The 17521-nt window shown below is 33.5% G+C and overlaps 1 protein-coding gene and 1 non-coding gene across 2 annotated transcripts in view; both read left to right on the top strand.

The window, feature by feature from the left end:
- PTPRQ (protein tyrosine phosphatase receptor type Q) overlaps window positions 1-17521 on the top strand; it is a 245430-nt gene that overhangs the window by 168474 nt on the left and 59435 nt on the right. The window contains exons 35-39 of the mRNA XM_081796296.1: window positions 5431-5617; window positions 8867-9111; window positions 11550-11616; window positions 15082-15240; window positions 15801-16023. Coding sequence (XP_081652422.1) covers window positions 5431-5617; window positions 8867-9111; window positions 11550-11616; window positions 15082-15240; window positions 15801-16023 — 881 coding nt within the window. The remainder of the gene's footprint in view (window positions 1-5430; window positions 5618-8866; window positions 9112-11549; window positions 11617-15081; window positions 15241-15800; window positions 16024-17521) is intronic.
- Window positions 221-323, top strand: LOC132660457 (U6 spliceosomal RNA). The gene has a single exon (XR_009601805.1). It is a non-coding gene; the product is annotated as a U6 spliceosomal RNA (small nuclear RNA).

The raw sequence follows: 17521 nt of genomic DNA on the forward strand, positions 1-17521 counted from the left end.
GATTAATAACAGTACCCAGGGTACAAAGATTTTTGTCAGGACTATATTAGAAAATATGCATAAAGAACTTTAAACATTGTCAGACACATAGTAAGGATCCAAAAATGTACATAAAGTATGATTAGAATGATTAGCATTATGCTTATCCTCTGGCTATAGATGATGTATATAAACAGTCATTAAATTAATAATACATTGGTTTAAAATACAGTGAAAACATACTTGCTTCGGCAGCGTATGTACTAAAATTGTAATGATGCAGAAAATTAGCAGGGCCCTTGTGCAAGAGTGACATGCAAATTTATGAAGTTTTTCATATTTAAAAAAAATACAGGGGCGTCTGGGTGGGTCAGTCGGTTAAGCGTCCAACTTTGGCTCAGGTCATGATCTCATGGTTCGTGGGTTCGAGCCCCACATCGGGCTCTGTGCTACCAGCTCAGAGCCTGGAGCCTGCTTCGGATTCTGTGTCTCCCTCTCTCTCTGCCTCTTCTCTGCTCATACTCTCTGTCTCTCTCTCTCTCAAAAATAAATAATAAAGATTAAAAAAAATTTTTTTAAATACAGTGAAAAACACCTCACAATACAAAAAGGGAGAAGACATTAAGAGAAATAGCTCCCAAATAAGGTAACATCAGAGCTTAATTTTGAAAAATACTTGAAGCAGACCATAAAAAGGAATGGTAATAAAAGTGTGAAAAGTAAGACTCAAGAAAAAGCAAGTGGTTCAGGAATCCCTGGTGAAAGCATTCAAGAAAAGGGCTGAGAAAAGAAGCTAGATCAGGAGGCAGACTGTATAACATGTAACAGAGTTTGGGTTTTATGATAAGGCCAGTAGAGTGTCAATTGAGGAATTAAAGCAGTGTTGGGATATAGATTTCTATTTTATAGGATCAGCATGGTTGCACTGCAGAGGATAGAGCAATCTTAGTACAAAATTAGGCAAGGGGACAAGAAGCTATTAGAGTAACTGGGTAAGAAAAGATAAGGACAAAGGAAATGTAGTGAGGCAACAGAATGAAAAATAATTTAAATCTACAGGATCTGGCAAAAAAAATCAGTGGATGGTGAGTGAAAAGAATAATTGAGGATGATTTTAAGATATATTATTTGGAAAACTGTGAAGAGAAAGAAATTTTTAGAGGAAAGGAATGAATTCAGTATTATATGCCCTAAGTTTGAGATGCCTGGGAGACCTTCAGATGAAGACAGTATTAGCAGTATTATATATCAATCTGGAGCTCAGGAGAGGAAACCTGAATTTGGAGATTTGGGAGGTGTTGGTATGATAGTTGAAATGATAGGAAGAGATGAGATTAAATATGGAAGATGTAGTAAGAACCTCTTCTGTAACAGCTAACCTGAAGATCAAATCTGGGGAATACAAACGTTTAAATAAGAGGGCACTGAAGTCACCAGACTAGAGTAGCCATCGAGACAGAAGGAAACCCAATAATGAGAGTCAAGCCTTTCTCTTAAAATAGGATGTAAATAATGCAGAGTTTTAGCTAGGATGAGGATTGGAAAAACTGTGTTAGCATCCTGCTTGGGTTTCACTGGACCTGATGACCTCTCTTCTGGTGACATCTAATGCATTAAGTCGAGTAATTTATGGGCAATTCTACCCCTTTCTTGCCTATCTCTACCTATCTTTTGTTTAACTTTTATACTTTTCTTATGTCTTTATATTATTTCTAAAATGGAAGTGCTTCTATCTCAAAAGACCTGTCATGATTAAAAGAAAATTTAAGGGATTTCCTTTGTAGAACATTATTTGTGAAGACTTTTAGTTCATAATTAGCCAAAAGTAATCAGCATGTACGACAAATGCTCTGGGACTATGTATTAAAAGCAAATTATAAAATGATAACACAGTGTTTGGTCAAATAAAAGATACCTATTTTTCGTGAAAACAATTCTCTTTTGATTGTGCTTAAAGGAAGGGAAAATAAAACATTTTTTTAAAAAGTGATTCATAACTTCATTCTCTTAGCATTCTTATTGAGATGAAAAATGAGCAAGAGAAAGAGAGAAGAATGTATAACGTTATAACTGCTTATTTTTATATCAGTTACACAGCATTACCTTTCCTTTGCTAACATTTTGATGTAAATATGTTATCTTCATTTTGCATAAAGGGGAATTGAGGCACAGAAATTATAAATTCTCCAATAGTTAAGACCTGGCTAAAACCAGCAGATAATGGTGTGACAGGAGAAAGGAAGAGCCATCAAGTAGCAAATAAAATTTGCCAGCTTGAAATATATGCTCATCTAAACCTTTTGAGTCAAAAAGAGCAAGTATTCAAACAGATCCTGGCACTTCATAGTTTCCCTGGGATTCTTGGAACTAAGCATTTAGTTCCTTCTTTCTTTCTTTCATTCAACACATACTTTTAAATACATCCAACATTCCAGCATTGTGCTCGGTGCTGGATTATGTGTAAGTGAACAAGTTTCATGTGGTCACTGTTTTTCGAGCTTATCTGCAGCTCATTTCATGGGTATATAATTATCTATCTTCAAAAATCATTGGCTTCTACACCAGGGAAGAACACATATCATTGAATTTAGGACTTATGCTATAGCCTGACCTTTGCCAAGTACTAGCCACAGAGACATAAGACCCTTTTCCTAGGAGACTTAAATTAAGCAAAAATTGACAATCTTAAAGATTTATGGTACAGATATCACCTTGGGTGATACTACTGGAAATTAATGCATTTTATAGTCCTTTGTTCATTGCTCCCTTTATTTTTTCAAAATAACAAACATTTTTTGTTTTGTTTTGTTTTCATCAAAATAAGGATGCAAAACATAAAGTTCCGCTCTCAAGTAGCTCACACTAGGGTGTGAGACACCAGAGTATTAACAGCTAGTTACACTCCAATTACAGAGTATAAAGTATGTAATTTTTTCTAAATATACACTAGCAAAGTAATTAAAGTTCTTATTATGAGGGTCATACAACACAGAAGAGACTTCAGGAGCAGGTTAAATTGATTGTGGAATGAATAGAGGTGTAGCAGGTAGGGAAGGGTGCAAATGGGGCAGGAAGAAGAAAGAAAATACAACCAAATAACAACTGACATTGCTTATAAAACTGCCACACTGCAAAAATGATGGGACACATTTCATAATAATAATTGATGATCAAATATAATATGAGCTTGGAATTGATAGAGAACAATGAATCAAAAAGGTCTGAGGTTTCAGTCTCAAGTAAGTGGATAAGTAATGATTAACAATGACAAAGGGTAGGTTTAGTGAAGAAAGATAGTGAATTTAAGATAGAGTAGATCTGTATCTGTATCTTTTTAAGTTGTATCTGTATCTTTTTAAGATACAGTAGATCACAATCATATTATGTCATATTTTTACCTCAATATTGTTATCCACTGTTTTAATGGAAGACATTGGAATAGTGTAATTTTACTTTTGTATGATCAGGCCCGGTGTAGTAGTAGAGAGTTCTGCATTCTTGAAAGACTTGGAAGGAAATACTATCTCAGCTACTAAATAACTATGGAATCTTGAGAAATTCACCTAAACTCTATAAAATCAGAGTTCAGATAGGTATAGTGGTCAGTCAAGCAACGTAAATGAGCAGTCAAAATGAAGCCAACTGGATGAGGTAGTGATGAATTGGACACTTACGTCCCATTACAGAAGTCAACTATAAGTCATCTCTAGATAATTGTTACCCAGCATGAATATAAGCCTAGTCTTAAGGAAAGATTTTTATGTGATGTTTAAATATTGACAGCTAACTAAATCATACACACTTTCTACCAGTGGCACTTGGTCAATGGTATTGCTATGCTGACTTGTTTTCTGCCACTTAAGAGACATGAGGCATCTTACTTGAAATCTCTGTCTGAGGTGGGAACAATCTATTTGACTTTGCAATACACATATTATTTATTAGCCTTTTTCTACATCCCTCATAGTAACATCTTCTTTAAGTTAAAAATCTCTTAGAAAAGAGCATTTGAAGAATATTTTGAACAAAAACCTTTCAAAGTTACAAGGGAGGGTCAAGTTGAAAATGAACCTAGTAATGGGAACAGTGTGGTGTACAGTCTGGTTTTAAGTGCTTCAATTAAGATACCTGAGAGTAGGACATATTATAGGATTTCAAATTTTCTGATGTTCATTTCAGGAAAGGCCCTTTTTAAAAAATTTTTAACATTTATTTATTTTTGAGAGACAGAGACAGAGAGAGACAGAGCATGAGTGGGGGAGGAGCAGAGGGAGAGGGAGACACAGAATCTGAAGCAGACTCCGGGCTCTGAGCTGTCAGCACAGAGCCCAATGCAGGGCTCAAACTCACAAACTGTGAGATCATGACCTGAGCCCAACTCGGACACTTAACTGACTGAGCCACCCAGGCACCCCTGAAAGGCCCTTCTTTTTAATGCTAAAAATTTTAGCTATGTTTAATCCCTGCAGGACTAGGCCAGACTCTCCATCAAAGACATAGTATGTTTGAGCACGCTATACAACTATATTTAATACTCCTAAGGATGCTCATTTTTGCACATCTAATAATTATAACATCCGCAATTAATAGAGTCCTTATCCAGTGCCATGCATAGTCCTAGATGGGAATTTTTCAAACTGCCATCATGACTAAATTTCTTAAATGAACTGCAATAAAATTTAAAAGAGCAGAAAATATCAAAGTGCATTTCAGAAAGAAGTTGTATTTCTCAACATTTTTTTAAGTGATAAAGAAGTGTGTATGTGTACACAGAATCTGAAGCAGGTTCTAGGCTCTGAGCTGTCAGCACAGAGCCCAACACGGGACTCAAACCCACAAACTGGGAGATCATGTCCTGAGCTGAAGTCGAATGCTTAACCGCCTGAGCCACCCAGGTACCCCTGTGTTTCCTTTTTGTAGGTCATGGTCAAAAGAAATATCAAAATCTCTGTGCCAGCTACTTCAGATCTATTTTTCTAAACCTCAACAAAACAGTTTAAATAGATGTTAGTACTCCAATTTTACATACAGAGAAAGTAAGACACAGACAACATAAGTGACTTGTCAAATGCTACAGGAACTATTACGTGACCAAATTGGAATTTAAACCCTTAATGGTTGATTACCAAAGCCTATATTCTTTCTCCTATAAGACATTAAAGTAGAAAGTGGAGTTTCATTGACACAAGATGATACTTACTCGTTCACTGGAGGGGTTGATTACTTGTGGTTGGTTGATTTTTTTTCCTTCTACTTTCAATTGTTGAAATATTTGCTTATAAGGAAACTGTTAAAGTAGTATTTTAGATTTCCCAGGACAATCTGACTGTAAGAAAAAATAATTTAAATCTTGGCTAGATAAATATACCACATGTAGCTTTTTATTATTATGTTTGGTGATTTGGATCTTAAGTGCTGCTTCCTTTAATTACTAGCTATTTTTTCCTATAGGTAGACAGTGATGAATTTAATATTTCCTTCATCAAATCAAATGAAGAAAATAAGACCATAGAAATTAAAGATTTGAAAATATTCACAAGGTATTCTGTGGTAATCACAGCATTCACTGGAAACATAAGTGCTGCATATGTAGAAGGAAAGTCAAGCGCTGAAGTGATTGTTACTACTTTAGAATCAGGTGAGGCATGTTTTCCATCATTGCTAAAAATGGACAGATTTAAATGTGTTTCTTAGAGTTTCTCACACCACCCCCTAAAAAAGGATACATGTCACAAGAAATTTTTAAAGTGTATGAAATACAAAATATAAAATTGAGTGATCCACTGTAATTGACAAAAGTGAAGTTTTCTGTTTACGTTTTTTAGGCATAGTGGAGTTGTGGAGAATAATCAGTTCTTGGAAATACAAACAAATTAGCTCATGATAATGTACTGAATTCTACTTTTTATACTTATTTAAACACTAAATATTTCAGAAATTGAGTTACCTTGCCTATTTTCCAGCAGTCTATGGCCACTAATGCCTCATGTAAAATTCTGTCCGTTAATTATTTCTGTCTATGACTTAAATGCACATGAAAGTGATAATACTCTATCATTATGTATCTGGAATTCAAAATTAGAATCCAGGTCATGCTTACCATATCTGTTTTCTTAACCTAATCAAATGACATGTTTTATTATATAACCTATTTAATAAATGTCAGAATCCATACAGATCATACAGATTTCCTCAAGTTCCTCCAAACAGGGTCTGAATGAATAAGATTATAACCAATAGGAATTAAGTGTGGAAAGTCAGCTTCCCAGAACTTGCTTGCCCTGTCCTCCTTCAGACTCCTGATGTTCTTTGCCACCAGATATATCTTTGGAAAGAGCACATGAAGGGATGTGTTGCTATAGTTTTTTTGTTGCTATCTATAAGGTAAGTATAGGAGGTAAAAAATGTTTTTTAGCTAGTCTTTTCATTGTGTTATATACTCTATTGTCTATAAAATTATGGTTCTACGTTAAAAGATAACATCTTATCCTCAGCACCTAAAATTTCATGTTTCCATTTTGCTGCCACATATATTCCAGATATCTATTTTTTATGATACTTTTACACTTCTCCCTCATCCTACCTGTGAGAAAAGATGTTGCTGAATTTATTCCCACTCATACCATAAAGCACTGATTGTCAGATCTTAATGTGCTACCTCTCCCAAAAATTTTGTAGTTTAATAAATTACTACTAAACCTCTAAGAGTAGAATTTGAGGTGTAAAATAAAGGATATTTGGAGAATAAGAAATTCTTTCCAACATTCAGAGAATTATTTCACTTATCCAACCTTAAAACTGATCTGATTTTTAGAGAAGTCTCTTATTAAAATATTTTTATATCATATAAATGTATACAAGCAAATGTGAAAATAAGTCTTGAGCCGATTTAATTTTTACTTTAGTTATGCATTTTTCCACTTAAAGTGTGATATTTGGCACTATAACATGTTTATTTGTTTCTCTTTTTTTCCTCACTGTTATGTATTTGCTTGTTTTTTTTGCCTGCTACAGGGCACTATCTATAGAGATATTTGCCAGATGATAAGTAATAAATAAAGATAATAAAGCTTAAGCATCTGAACTATTGACAGTCAAGTATTAACAGCCTTCTTCATAGGAATTCCTTCACTTAGTGTGGAAGATATGTCCATTTCAATTTGGTCAAAGTAGATAATTCATGCAATCAGTCACTTGTATAAAGCACACTAATTATGCAGCAAGAACTAATTACTTTATTCATAAGTTAATTTTATCTTCACGTGTATCATTTTCTTTCATGATAGTTTACTGATACTTAGCTGCTATATGTTAGGCTAATTTTTATCACAAATAAAATGGAATATCTAAAATATATAAAGAACTCTCAAAACTCAACACTTAAAAGAGGTCCAATTATAAATTGGCAAAAGACATGAAGAGACATTTCACAACAAAGGAGATAGAATGGGCAACTAAACTCACGATAAGATAGATTTTCAACACCACTAGCTATTAAGGAAATGCAAATTAGGACCACAATGAGCTATCGCTGTGCATCTACTACAACAGATAAAATAGTAATTTAAAAAAGGGTGATGGATGGGGCACCTGGGTGGCTCAGTCGGTTGAGCCTCCGACTTCGGCTCAGGTCATGATCTCACAGTGGTGGGTTCGAGCCCCGCGTCGGGCTCTGTGCTGACACCTCAGAGCCTGGGAGCCTGCTTCAGATTCTGTGTGTCTCTCTCTCTGACCCTCCCCTGTTCATGCTCTGTCTCTTCCTGTCTCAAAAATAAATAACACATTTAAAAATTTTTAAAAAAAATAAAAAAGGGTGATGGTGCCAAATTCTGGCAAAGATGCGAAGAGACTGGTTCTCCCCTTCATTGCGACTGGGAATGAAAGAGGGTACAGCCACACTGAAAAATAGTTTGGCCACTTTTTATAAAACCAAACATGTACTTAGAGCACATTACCTAGCAATCATACTCTTGGGCAGTTATCACAGAGAATTAAAAATGTATGCTCACACAAACACCTGTAAATGAATGTTAATAGCAGGTTTATTAGTAATAACAAAAACTGGAAACAACCCAAATGTTTTTCTGTGATTAAATAAACTTTGATGTATCCACAAAATGAAACACTACTCAGTAATAAAAAAATAAAAATAAAAAAAAAAAAGAGTGAACCATTGATACATACAACAACTTTGATGGACCTCAATCATTATTCTGTTATTTTTCTTAAAAGGACAGAACCCTGGAGGACAATGGTTAGTGTTGTGGGGATGCATGGAGTGTAAATACAAGGGAGACCAGGGGGAAGTTTCTTTATGGTGCTGGAATAGTTCTGTACCTTATTTCTGGTGATGATTGCAGGAATGTGTACATGGAATGAAATTGCATAGAACTGCACACACATTTATGAAAGCATGAAAAAATGGTGAAATCTGAATATGATCTGTAGTCTAATTAAGAGTCCTGTACCAATGCCAATATCCAGGTTTGATATTAAACTACAGTTAGGTAAGTTGTCACCACTGGAAAAAGCTGGGGGAATGTTCCAGGGGACTATATGTCCCATTTTTTGCAACGTCCTGTGAGTCTATGTTATATTTAAATAAGAGGTACAAAAAGTCATATAAATGCCTTCTATATAAAAATAAATACATGTAAAAGTCAAAATAAATACATGACCCAACTAACTGGATCACCATTATGATTCCTGTGACCTATAGATGTTGATGATTCTGCTGTGTATCAGCCATTTTGCTTGTTTCCATAATATATATAGTTTTAAAAGTTTGTGTAACATAGTTTATAAAGAGAAATCTAAGCAAATAATTTGTATATGTAGATTAAAAAGAGGGGCACAATTTTAAAAACTGCTTAATATTTTATTTTAGTCCCCAACGATCCACCTAACAATATGACATTTTGGAAGATACCAGACGAAGTTACAAAATTTCAGTTAACATTTCTTCCTCCTTCTCAACCCAATGGAAATATCCAAGTATACCAAGCTTTGGTTTACCGGGAAGATGATCCTACTGCTGTCCAGATTCACAACCTCAGTATTATCCAGAAAACTGACACATCTGTCATTGCAATGTTAGAAGGACTAAAAGGTGGACATACATACAATATCAGTGTAAGCATTCATAGCTTTTAATCATTTACCTATTTTACAAAGTCAGTTTACAAACTCACCATTCAAAAATACTGAAGCTTATTGTATACACTAGATTTCTCGTATCTTGTTGTAGGATTGTGTGAGACATGCCAACAGAAAATAATATGCAGAGAAATGAAATTGCTTATTTCCTATTATAATACAGCAAGTACTGTGAAAACATGTAGATAACAAAAAAGTTTCTACAACAATAGTAGAAATCCAGAAATAAAGGAGAAAGAAAAGGCATGTTAAAAGTAAGAGAGCAGTGATATGCAAAGAGATAATTCTACCTAAAGGAAGCTGTTAATGTGTGCTTATAAATGGAAAACGGAAAAGCAAATTTCAAAGGCAAAGGGCAGATGTAACTACATGTTTGAAATTCATGTGCATTTCATGTAACAATTACTAAAGCTAAGTATTTTACATCCTAATTCTAAATTATCCATTTTAGAATATATAGGTGTATGTTTATATACATACAAACAGACACATACACATAATTTATTTCAAAAATGTATTTTTGTGGCATCTCTTGAAATTTTCAAATAGAATTATATGGTTCTGAATATCATCTTTTAATAAAAATAGTGTTCACGCTAAACCTTCAGGTAGCTTAGCAAACTACTTTTCCTACCACTTGTTTATGATTATTGTGTAATCATCAGAATACTGTTATTAATAATTTATATTCATATGTATGTTTTTCTCTGTATATATTGTATCTATATATCTGCATATCTTCATTTCTTCCTTCACCCACTGTGCTGCTAGGGTTCTTGTTGTATATCCCATTAAATGAACCACTACTGTGAAAGATCTGTTAGAGGAAGGGTGGTTAAGAGAATGAACTGATCTGGGTTCATATCCTGATTCTGCGGTTTGTTTCTGGGCAGTTGCTTCAACTCTGTACCTCAGTTTTCTTACCTAAAAAAAGAAAGACAGAAAGAAAGAAAGAAAGAAAGAAAGAAAACAGTAAATTCTACTCTTGAAACTAATATTACACTATGTGTTAACTAACTGGAATTTGAATAAAAACTTGAAACAAAAAAAGAAAGAAAGAAAAAAGCAGTAATAGGAATGATGACTTCTTTATAGGGCTTTGGTAAGGATTAAATTTATAGTTATGGGAAGTAGCAAGTGCTCCATCAGTTTTGCCTTTTGTGAATAAGAGAAAAAAATTGAAATGAAACAAAGTACAATTAATTCATAATTTAAAGAGCAATAAAAAATTCTCTGTTCAGAAAATGCAATTTATAGCATCCTCAACTCCTAGGAATTTATTAGAAATGTATAATGTACACCTCTGTCTCGACCTAGTGAATCAAACCTGCATCTCTTCATTCAACAGGTTTACAAATGACTTCTTTGTACAATGCAATTTGAGTAGTGTTGCCCAACTTTTCATTTAGTATCTCACTTGAATGTTGGGTTACGCCATAAAGAAGCAAAAATAATGATGTGCACCATAATATCACTTTTCATTTTTAATACTTCTTTTCTTAAATTTACAACTTCAATAAAGTTCTCCTTTAGATATTTTTTAACCACATTGTCTAGGCTTGGCTTATTTGTCATATCTACCGCATCGTATACATTATTATGGTTTTAATTCAATAAAAACATTCCCAAAGTATCTCTAGTGTAGAAGGGGGACACTAACTTAGAAAACAAGTTAATAAGTTCCAATAAACATATTATATTCTGAATTGTGTTTTTCAGTGAACTTGGGCAAGAATAGAGTCTTTGTTTTATAGAGAAAAATAAAGTGAATAAAAGAAAATTCTGTATCTACAGCATCCTAAGAATAAAGTTAATTGAAAGGATTCACATTTGTGTGAATCACCCTCTGTCTATACAAACAAGAATGTTTTATGTGTATATGCTACATTATGCAGGTTACAGCGTCAGACACTTTGGGGCAGGGGTGAAGAAGGGCATAAAGGCCAACTTTCAGAGGGATGATTTAATACAGGAAAACAAGAAGGTTGAAGGAATAGGATTTCATCTCAGAGAAGGGAAAAAAAAGAGGGTCTTGAATATGGATTTAAAGGAAGCCAGAGTTACCTAGCTACAGAGAGAAGGAGCAGATGTTAGAGTAGATGAAGGAGTATAGACATAGTGGCTTTTCTGTGTCTATTCCTCCTACAGGTTCACATTGAAGCCACATCCTTTCCTGGTCACTAGGACAGGGCTGTTTAGGTCACTCAGCCTCTGTTTCCAGGACTTAGTACTGTAAAATCAGTTTTAAGAACTACTTTATTATTAACATTCTTCCTATACATATTGTATTCATTTGAGTAAGTACAAGAAAAGTATAATTAATAGACTATATGCAGTTGTTTTTAAAAATGGAAACATTTTAAAATTACATATGACAATAATAAAAGTAGTAACAAGATGGTTCTCTCCTTTAGGTTTATGCGATCAATAGCGCTGGTGCAGGGCCAAATGTTCAGATGAGAATAACCATGGACATTAAAGGTACATACATGAGCTGTCTTCCTGTGAAATACTGTTCTCTTTTTAAAAAATAATTTTTTAAATTTAAATCCAAGTTAGTTAACATATAATGTAATAATGAATCCAGGAATAGAATTTAGTGATTCATCACTTACAGAACACTCAATGCTCATCCCAACAAGTGCCCTCCCTAATGCCCATCCCCCATTTAGCCCATCCCTCCACCCAACACCTTGCCAGCAGCCCTCAGTTTGTTCTCTGTATTTAAGAGTCTCTTATGGTCTTAATAAAAGAGTAATTATAATTAAATTCTGTAATTAGCGTTAAGAATGTAGTCAAGCTTTTACATGATGCACATGTGGGTGCCTGGGTGGCTCAGTCCGTTAAGCATCTGACTCTTGATTTCAGCTCAGGTCACAATCTCACAGTTTGTGGTATCAAGCCCTGTGTCAGGCTCCACACTATAAATAAATAAACATTAAAAATTAAGTAAATGATGCATATGCAGTAATAAGAATACATCAAGTAATAAACACTGCTTATTAAAGCTATACCTAAAATGTATAAATAATAATGCAAATTATCACCTTAAATAAAGAGAGTGCCCACCTGCTATTCATCTTATATTTCTTTCCCTCTAAATTTGATGTTTTCTGAGGCAAATTTTATACTCTGTTAGTTTATGTTCTTAATATTATTGAAAATTCATTGTTCAATTACCCATAACTAGACTTTGACTAGTTTTAATTAAATTCCTTGACTGATCTTTATCTTGAAAGTAAAATTATTTTCAGTTGATCAAATGGCGTTTACTGAACTACCATATATTGAACTTTATGGTTCTGACTATAAAGTAAATCTATCAATTCATTACTATGACAGGTATTGTTTATAGAAAATATAACTAAAATTTGGAGGCTCCCTGCACCACACAAATCAATCCATGAAAGCCAAAAAAGATTGTTAAGAGGATTTTAGAGCTATTCAGGCATTCAGGATACTTTCTCTTCCAGACTGAAAACATATGTGCAAATATGCCATCTCTCAAAGCATCTGTAATAACACCTGTAGAGAGATAAAAACTGAAGTGTATGGACCTTTAGTAGAATGCTTCTCTTTCTGAAGCAAAAAGTAACTTTTCTTAGTCTTTGGTAAGGACACCAGAGCACAGTGATTAAATGTTCTAGCACTAGACTGAGTCTAGGGTCGAACTGCTGAGACTGAATCCTCGATTGGCCACTTGATATCTGCTTCACTTAAGGCAAGTGTCTTAACCTCTACAAGCCTGTCAAATGCAGATAATGCTGGGCCTACCTCACAAATCGTTGTGAAGATTAAAAGAGATAATCTTTGAAAAACCCCTAGGACAGTTCCTGGAAACTAATTCTATTAAGAATAAGAAATATTCACTGTAAGATGAAGCTGATAAATTTTATCTTTTAATCAATGGTAGTTTATATAATTGTAATATTATTTAAAAGTATTAAGATTTGCTTTTAATGACATACTACATACTTGGAATGTACTAATACATAGAGTCTTCAAAAACCTCGGCTATTTTACAAAATGACTTCATAAAAGAAGTATGTCATACAATCTTAGTTTCTTTTTGTTATTCAGTAGCAGACTGGTAAGTATGCAGGTAACAATAGGCTCATTATATTAATTCTTTAGCAGAACTTCCTCTCTCTGTTGCTTTGTTCATCCCAGGGTGAGGATGATTAGTTCTGACTTTCCACTCCTTAGAACAGATAGACTCATGATCAGTTGTCTAAAGAAAATATGTGAGTACTGGTGGCCATGGTGGGGAGCTAGAGAAATATTTTTTCCTAGTAATATGCATGGTTGGTAGCGGTGACATGAAATGATGAAATAATAACAGTTTCCACTTGTTGGAATGAGCACTGGGTGTTATATGTAAGTGATGAATCACTAACTTCTACTCCTGCAACTACTATTACACTATATGTTAACTAACTTGGATTTAAATAAAGTTAAAAAAATAGTAGTCTCATTAAATTTGCATTTGACAAATAATATCAAGTTGGATAGTCATGTCCAATGCCAGATTCCTTTAACTAGAAACCTTTTCTTAGGGACTCCCCAGTAGCCTGGCTGAGAGTTTCTCACCCCAAAACCTGAGGCTCTTTCTGCTGAACCCTTCATTTCTTCTTCTCATACGCAGGTACTAGACCTGTGATCTGTGGTCTAAAGGCCCTTGCCATCTACTCCTGTTTACTGTTCCTTGATTCTTCATGGATATTTCCTCCAATAAACTTCTTACACATCTAATATTATAATAGTCTTTATATCTAAGAGGAGTGAGGTAAAGGATCAAGCCAAAAAGATTTGATTCAAATCTTGATATTTACCTTTTATAGCCATGTGACATAAGGTAATTTCCTCATTAATAAAATGGAAATGATATTGCCAATTTTATGGCATAATTTAGAGGCTTTAAAAATTAATAAATATGGAAATTGAAGTTTGAATAAGCAACTTGCTGTGCTCAAACAGCTGGTATACACATATAGCTATGAGATGAAATGAAACAAGAAGTGCTCCTACAAATACTGATTCGGGAGATATTTGTATGCATTGGTGATAAAGTACAAATTATCATGGCACTTTTGGGAATTATTCTGGCAATATCTTTTAAAGTTAGAAATATTCATATCTTGTGTTTCAGAAATTTTATTCTTGGAAATCTATTCCATGGAAATAAAAGGATCAGTAAATAAGGCTAAATATAAGTCTGGTCATTGAAACAAATGTTCAAAACCTGAAGGAAACGTGAATTCCCATTATTAGATAAATTATTGAATAAATATGATGTCACAGTATGATATGCAACATAGTCATTAAAAAGAATGAGTTAGCTCCATACTTGGTGACTTGAGAAGACTTATATAAGACATATTTAAGTGAAAAAAGCAACATGTGGAGTGATTATAATACATAATATAGAATACATAATATATAATAAAGAATCCATTATCTATGGCTTTATGTATTTTATATGGTTATGTGAACATGGAGAAAAATATGGGAGGATATCAGCCATATGTTTGGTGTAGATAACCTGGGAGAGATGCTGGTATGACTAGAATAGAAATTGATGAATCAGCTAAAGGAAATAAAAGAAGAGCCCACTAAAATATTAGTATGATTTAATCCAATTATAAAAATGACATGATTGAGAGCATATATAATTTGAATTTTTGTTAATATGTGAAGAGGAGTCAGATGCCTGAAAATCACACCCGAGTCCCATTATCTCAAGCAAGTCTGAAGTATATCATTAAACCATCAGGAGAAAATAATTGCTAAACATCTGTTGTATTCAAACAAAACTCTGTTTCATTTGTTATTTGTGTTTGTCATCATTTTATCTGTAACTCACCTGCATGAAATGAGAATTTAAATTTTTTTCTCCTCTTCAGAAACAAAAAATCAATTGCAGTGATATTTCTTCTTTGTTTAAAGCTCCAGCACGACCGAAAACCAAACCAACCCCTATTTATGATGCCACAGGAAAATTGCTTGTGACTTCAACAACAATTACAATCAGAATGCCAATATGTTACTACAATGATGATCATGGACCTATCAAAAATGTGCAAGTGCTTGTAACAGAAGCAGGAGGTATCATCAACTGTCAACCTGTCTTGTTAAATTTTAGAGTATGAATTGTTGAATGCTAAAGAAATTTCAGTTCAAAATTAGTAATATTAGGTTGACTACCAATTACCACACAACTGTTGAGCTTAACAGATTGCTAATATTATCATTAGTTATACTAACCATTAATTTATGCATAAAGTACTTGAACAAGATAAGAAAAGGCATAGTTACAATATGTGATTTACTTTTTCCATATACTGATAGGATTGTTTGAATTTGGCAAGATGGAGTCTTGATAGCTTCTTTGGAGGTATGAACAGAAGAGTTACCCTTTACTGAGAGATGTTCTTTTCTGTACCTGAGAAGTCATCCTCCACAGCAAGCCTATAGATTCATTTGTGATGGGGAAAGATAGGATTTCCTGTTTATGTAGGTAGATCAGCTGAATTATCCCTGGTGGTTCATACAGTGACAGATGTTGCATCCAGATTTTCCTCATGTAATTATAGAAACGTTCTTCAGAAATGTCAAAATACATTCATCTGTTACTTATAATTATTATCCTTTCTTCCTGAAAATAGCTCAGCATGATGGAAATGTAACAAAGTGGTATGATGCATATTTTAATAAACCAAGGCCATACTTTACAAATGAAGGCTTTCCTAACCCCCCATGTACAGAAGCAAAGACAAAATTCAGTGGCAATGAAGAAATCTACATCATAGGTGCTGATAATGCATGCATGATTCCTGGCAATGAAGACAGAATTTGCAATGGACCTTTGAAACCAAAAAAGCAATACTTGTAAGTATAGTTGGTGCTGACTATGCATAATGATAGCAAGCTAATTAAATCTTTCATTCATCCATCTGCCCGTCCTTTCATCTTTCTAGTAAGCACTGGGCATCCATAATGTATCATGACCTAACACATGGTAAAGATCAACATGGTAAGATATTGTCCTTACATTCCATAAATGTACAGTTCTGTAGGGAAAGTAGGCATGCTTCAGAGTAATTATGAGTTGATATGGTAAGTGACAGAAGGACAATATGAAAAACATGTATTGGAGAACATGGGTAGGAGAATTTAATTCTTTCTGTAGAGGATAATGTGACTAACATAATATTTTGTGCTTTTCACCCATTATTTTGCAATACATGCTAATATATGGGTTTTAGAAATGCCATCCTAGTCTTTCATTTGATGACAGCTTCAGTTTATTGGAGTCATAACAATAATTTTCTCCTCTTTGTATTATCAAAACTCTGAATTAGTGATTAAAATCCTTTAATCACTAATATCTTTAATCACTTTAATATCTATCATTTTGCAGATCATAATAATCTAATGTATTAAAAACCACTTCTGATATTCTGGATTTATTAAATGCTCTGTTAAATTAATCATTGGCTCCTGTTAAATTGACTATATTATTTTTTGTCATAAACTAGTTTCATGTTTGCCTGCTAGTTAAAGCATTATTAAATTCTTTATAAACATCCTAGGTCAAGTTAACATTAGAAAAGTAGAGAAGTCAGGCATTCGAAAAAACAGAATGCTCTATCCTCTATTATTAAGTACAGTTACTTTGGCTATTACCTAAAATTTAACCATCATATATATGACAGCTATGAAAACAATATACTAAAAAATGTAATCTTTTTTATTTTGCATATTTGCAAATATGCAAATATTGTTTATTTTGCATATTTGCAACGCAGACTCTTTCATATAATCAATAAAATCATAAAAATTTGAGAATAGTAGAAATTAAATTGTAAAGTGAAACTTTAAGTTTAACATAAACTTTAACATAAGTTTGTTTTGTATTTTAAAATGCCTGGGTATCTATAGTTTTTAAGTAAGATAAATTTCAGTTGTCTCTGAATTTGTTAGAACCACCCATTATGTACCATTTTCTTTTTTTTATGTCATAAAAACATAGAAAGTAAAAATACAGCTGGGCACACAGCATTAAGAAGCATTTTTCTTAATTTGTTAACATGTGAACAAAATAAATTCTATATGACCATTCTAAATCTAGTTCACTGGTATTTTCAAAGGTAGTTGAGGTGTAAGTTATTATACTCTATAAAGTATGTTTGTGTAATACACTTTCACACAGACATGAAATAATTCATTCTAAACAAATCTATGAGGAATGTAATCTACTTCATCTGATTAAGCTACTGGGACTGCTCAAGAGTCTGACCAAATCTTTAGTCATTCTCTCGTGTGCAGGATAATTATTCATCTCCCATAAAGAAAGGATATATTGCTCTGATGGCAATTGATTTCT

Source organism: Panthera onca, chromosome B4, assembly GCF_046562875.1.
Source record: "Panthera onca isolate mPanOnc1 chromosome B4, mPanOnc1 haplotype 2, whole genome shotgun sequence".
NCBI classification, from domain to species: domain Eukaryota; kingdom Metazoa; phylum Chordata; class Mammalia; order Carnivora; family Felidae; genus Panthera; species Panthera onca.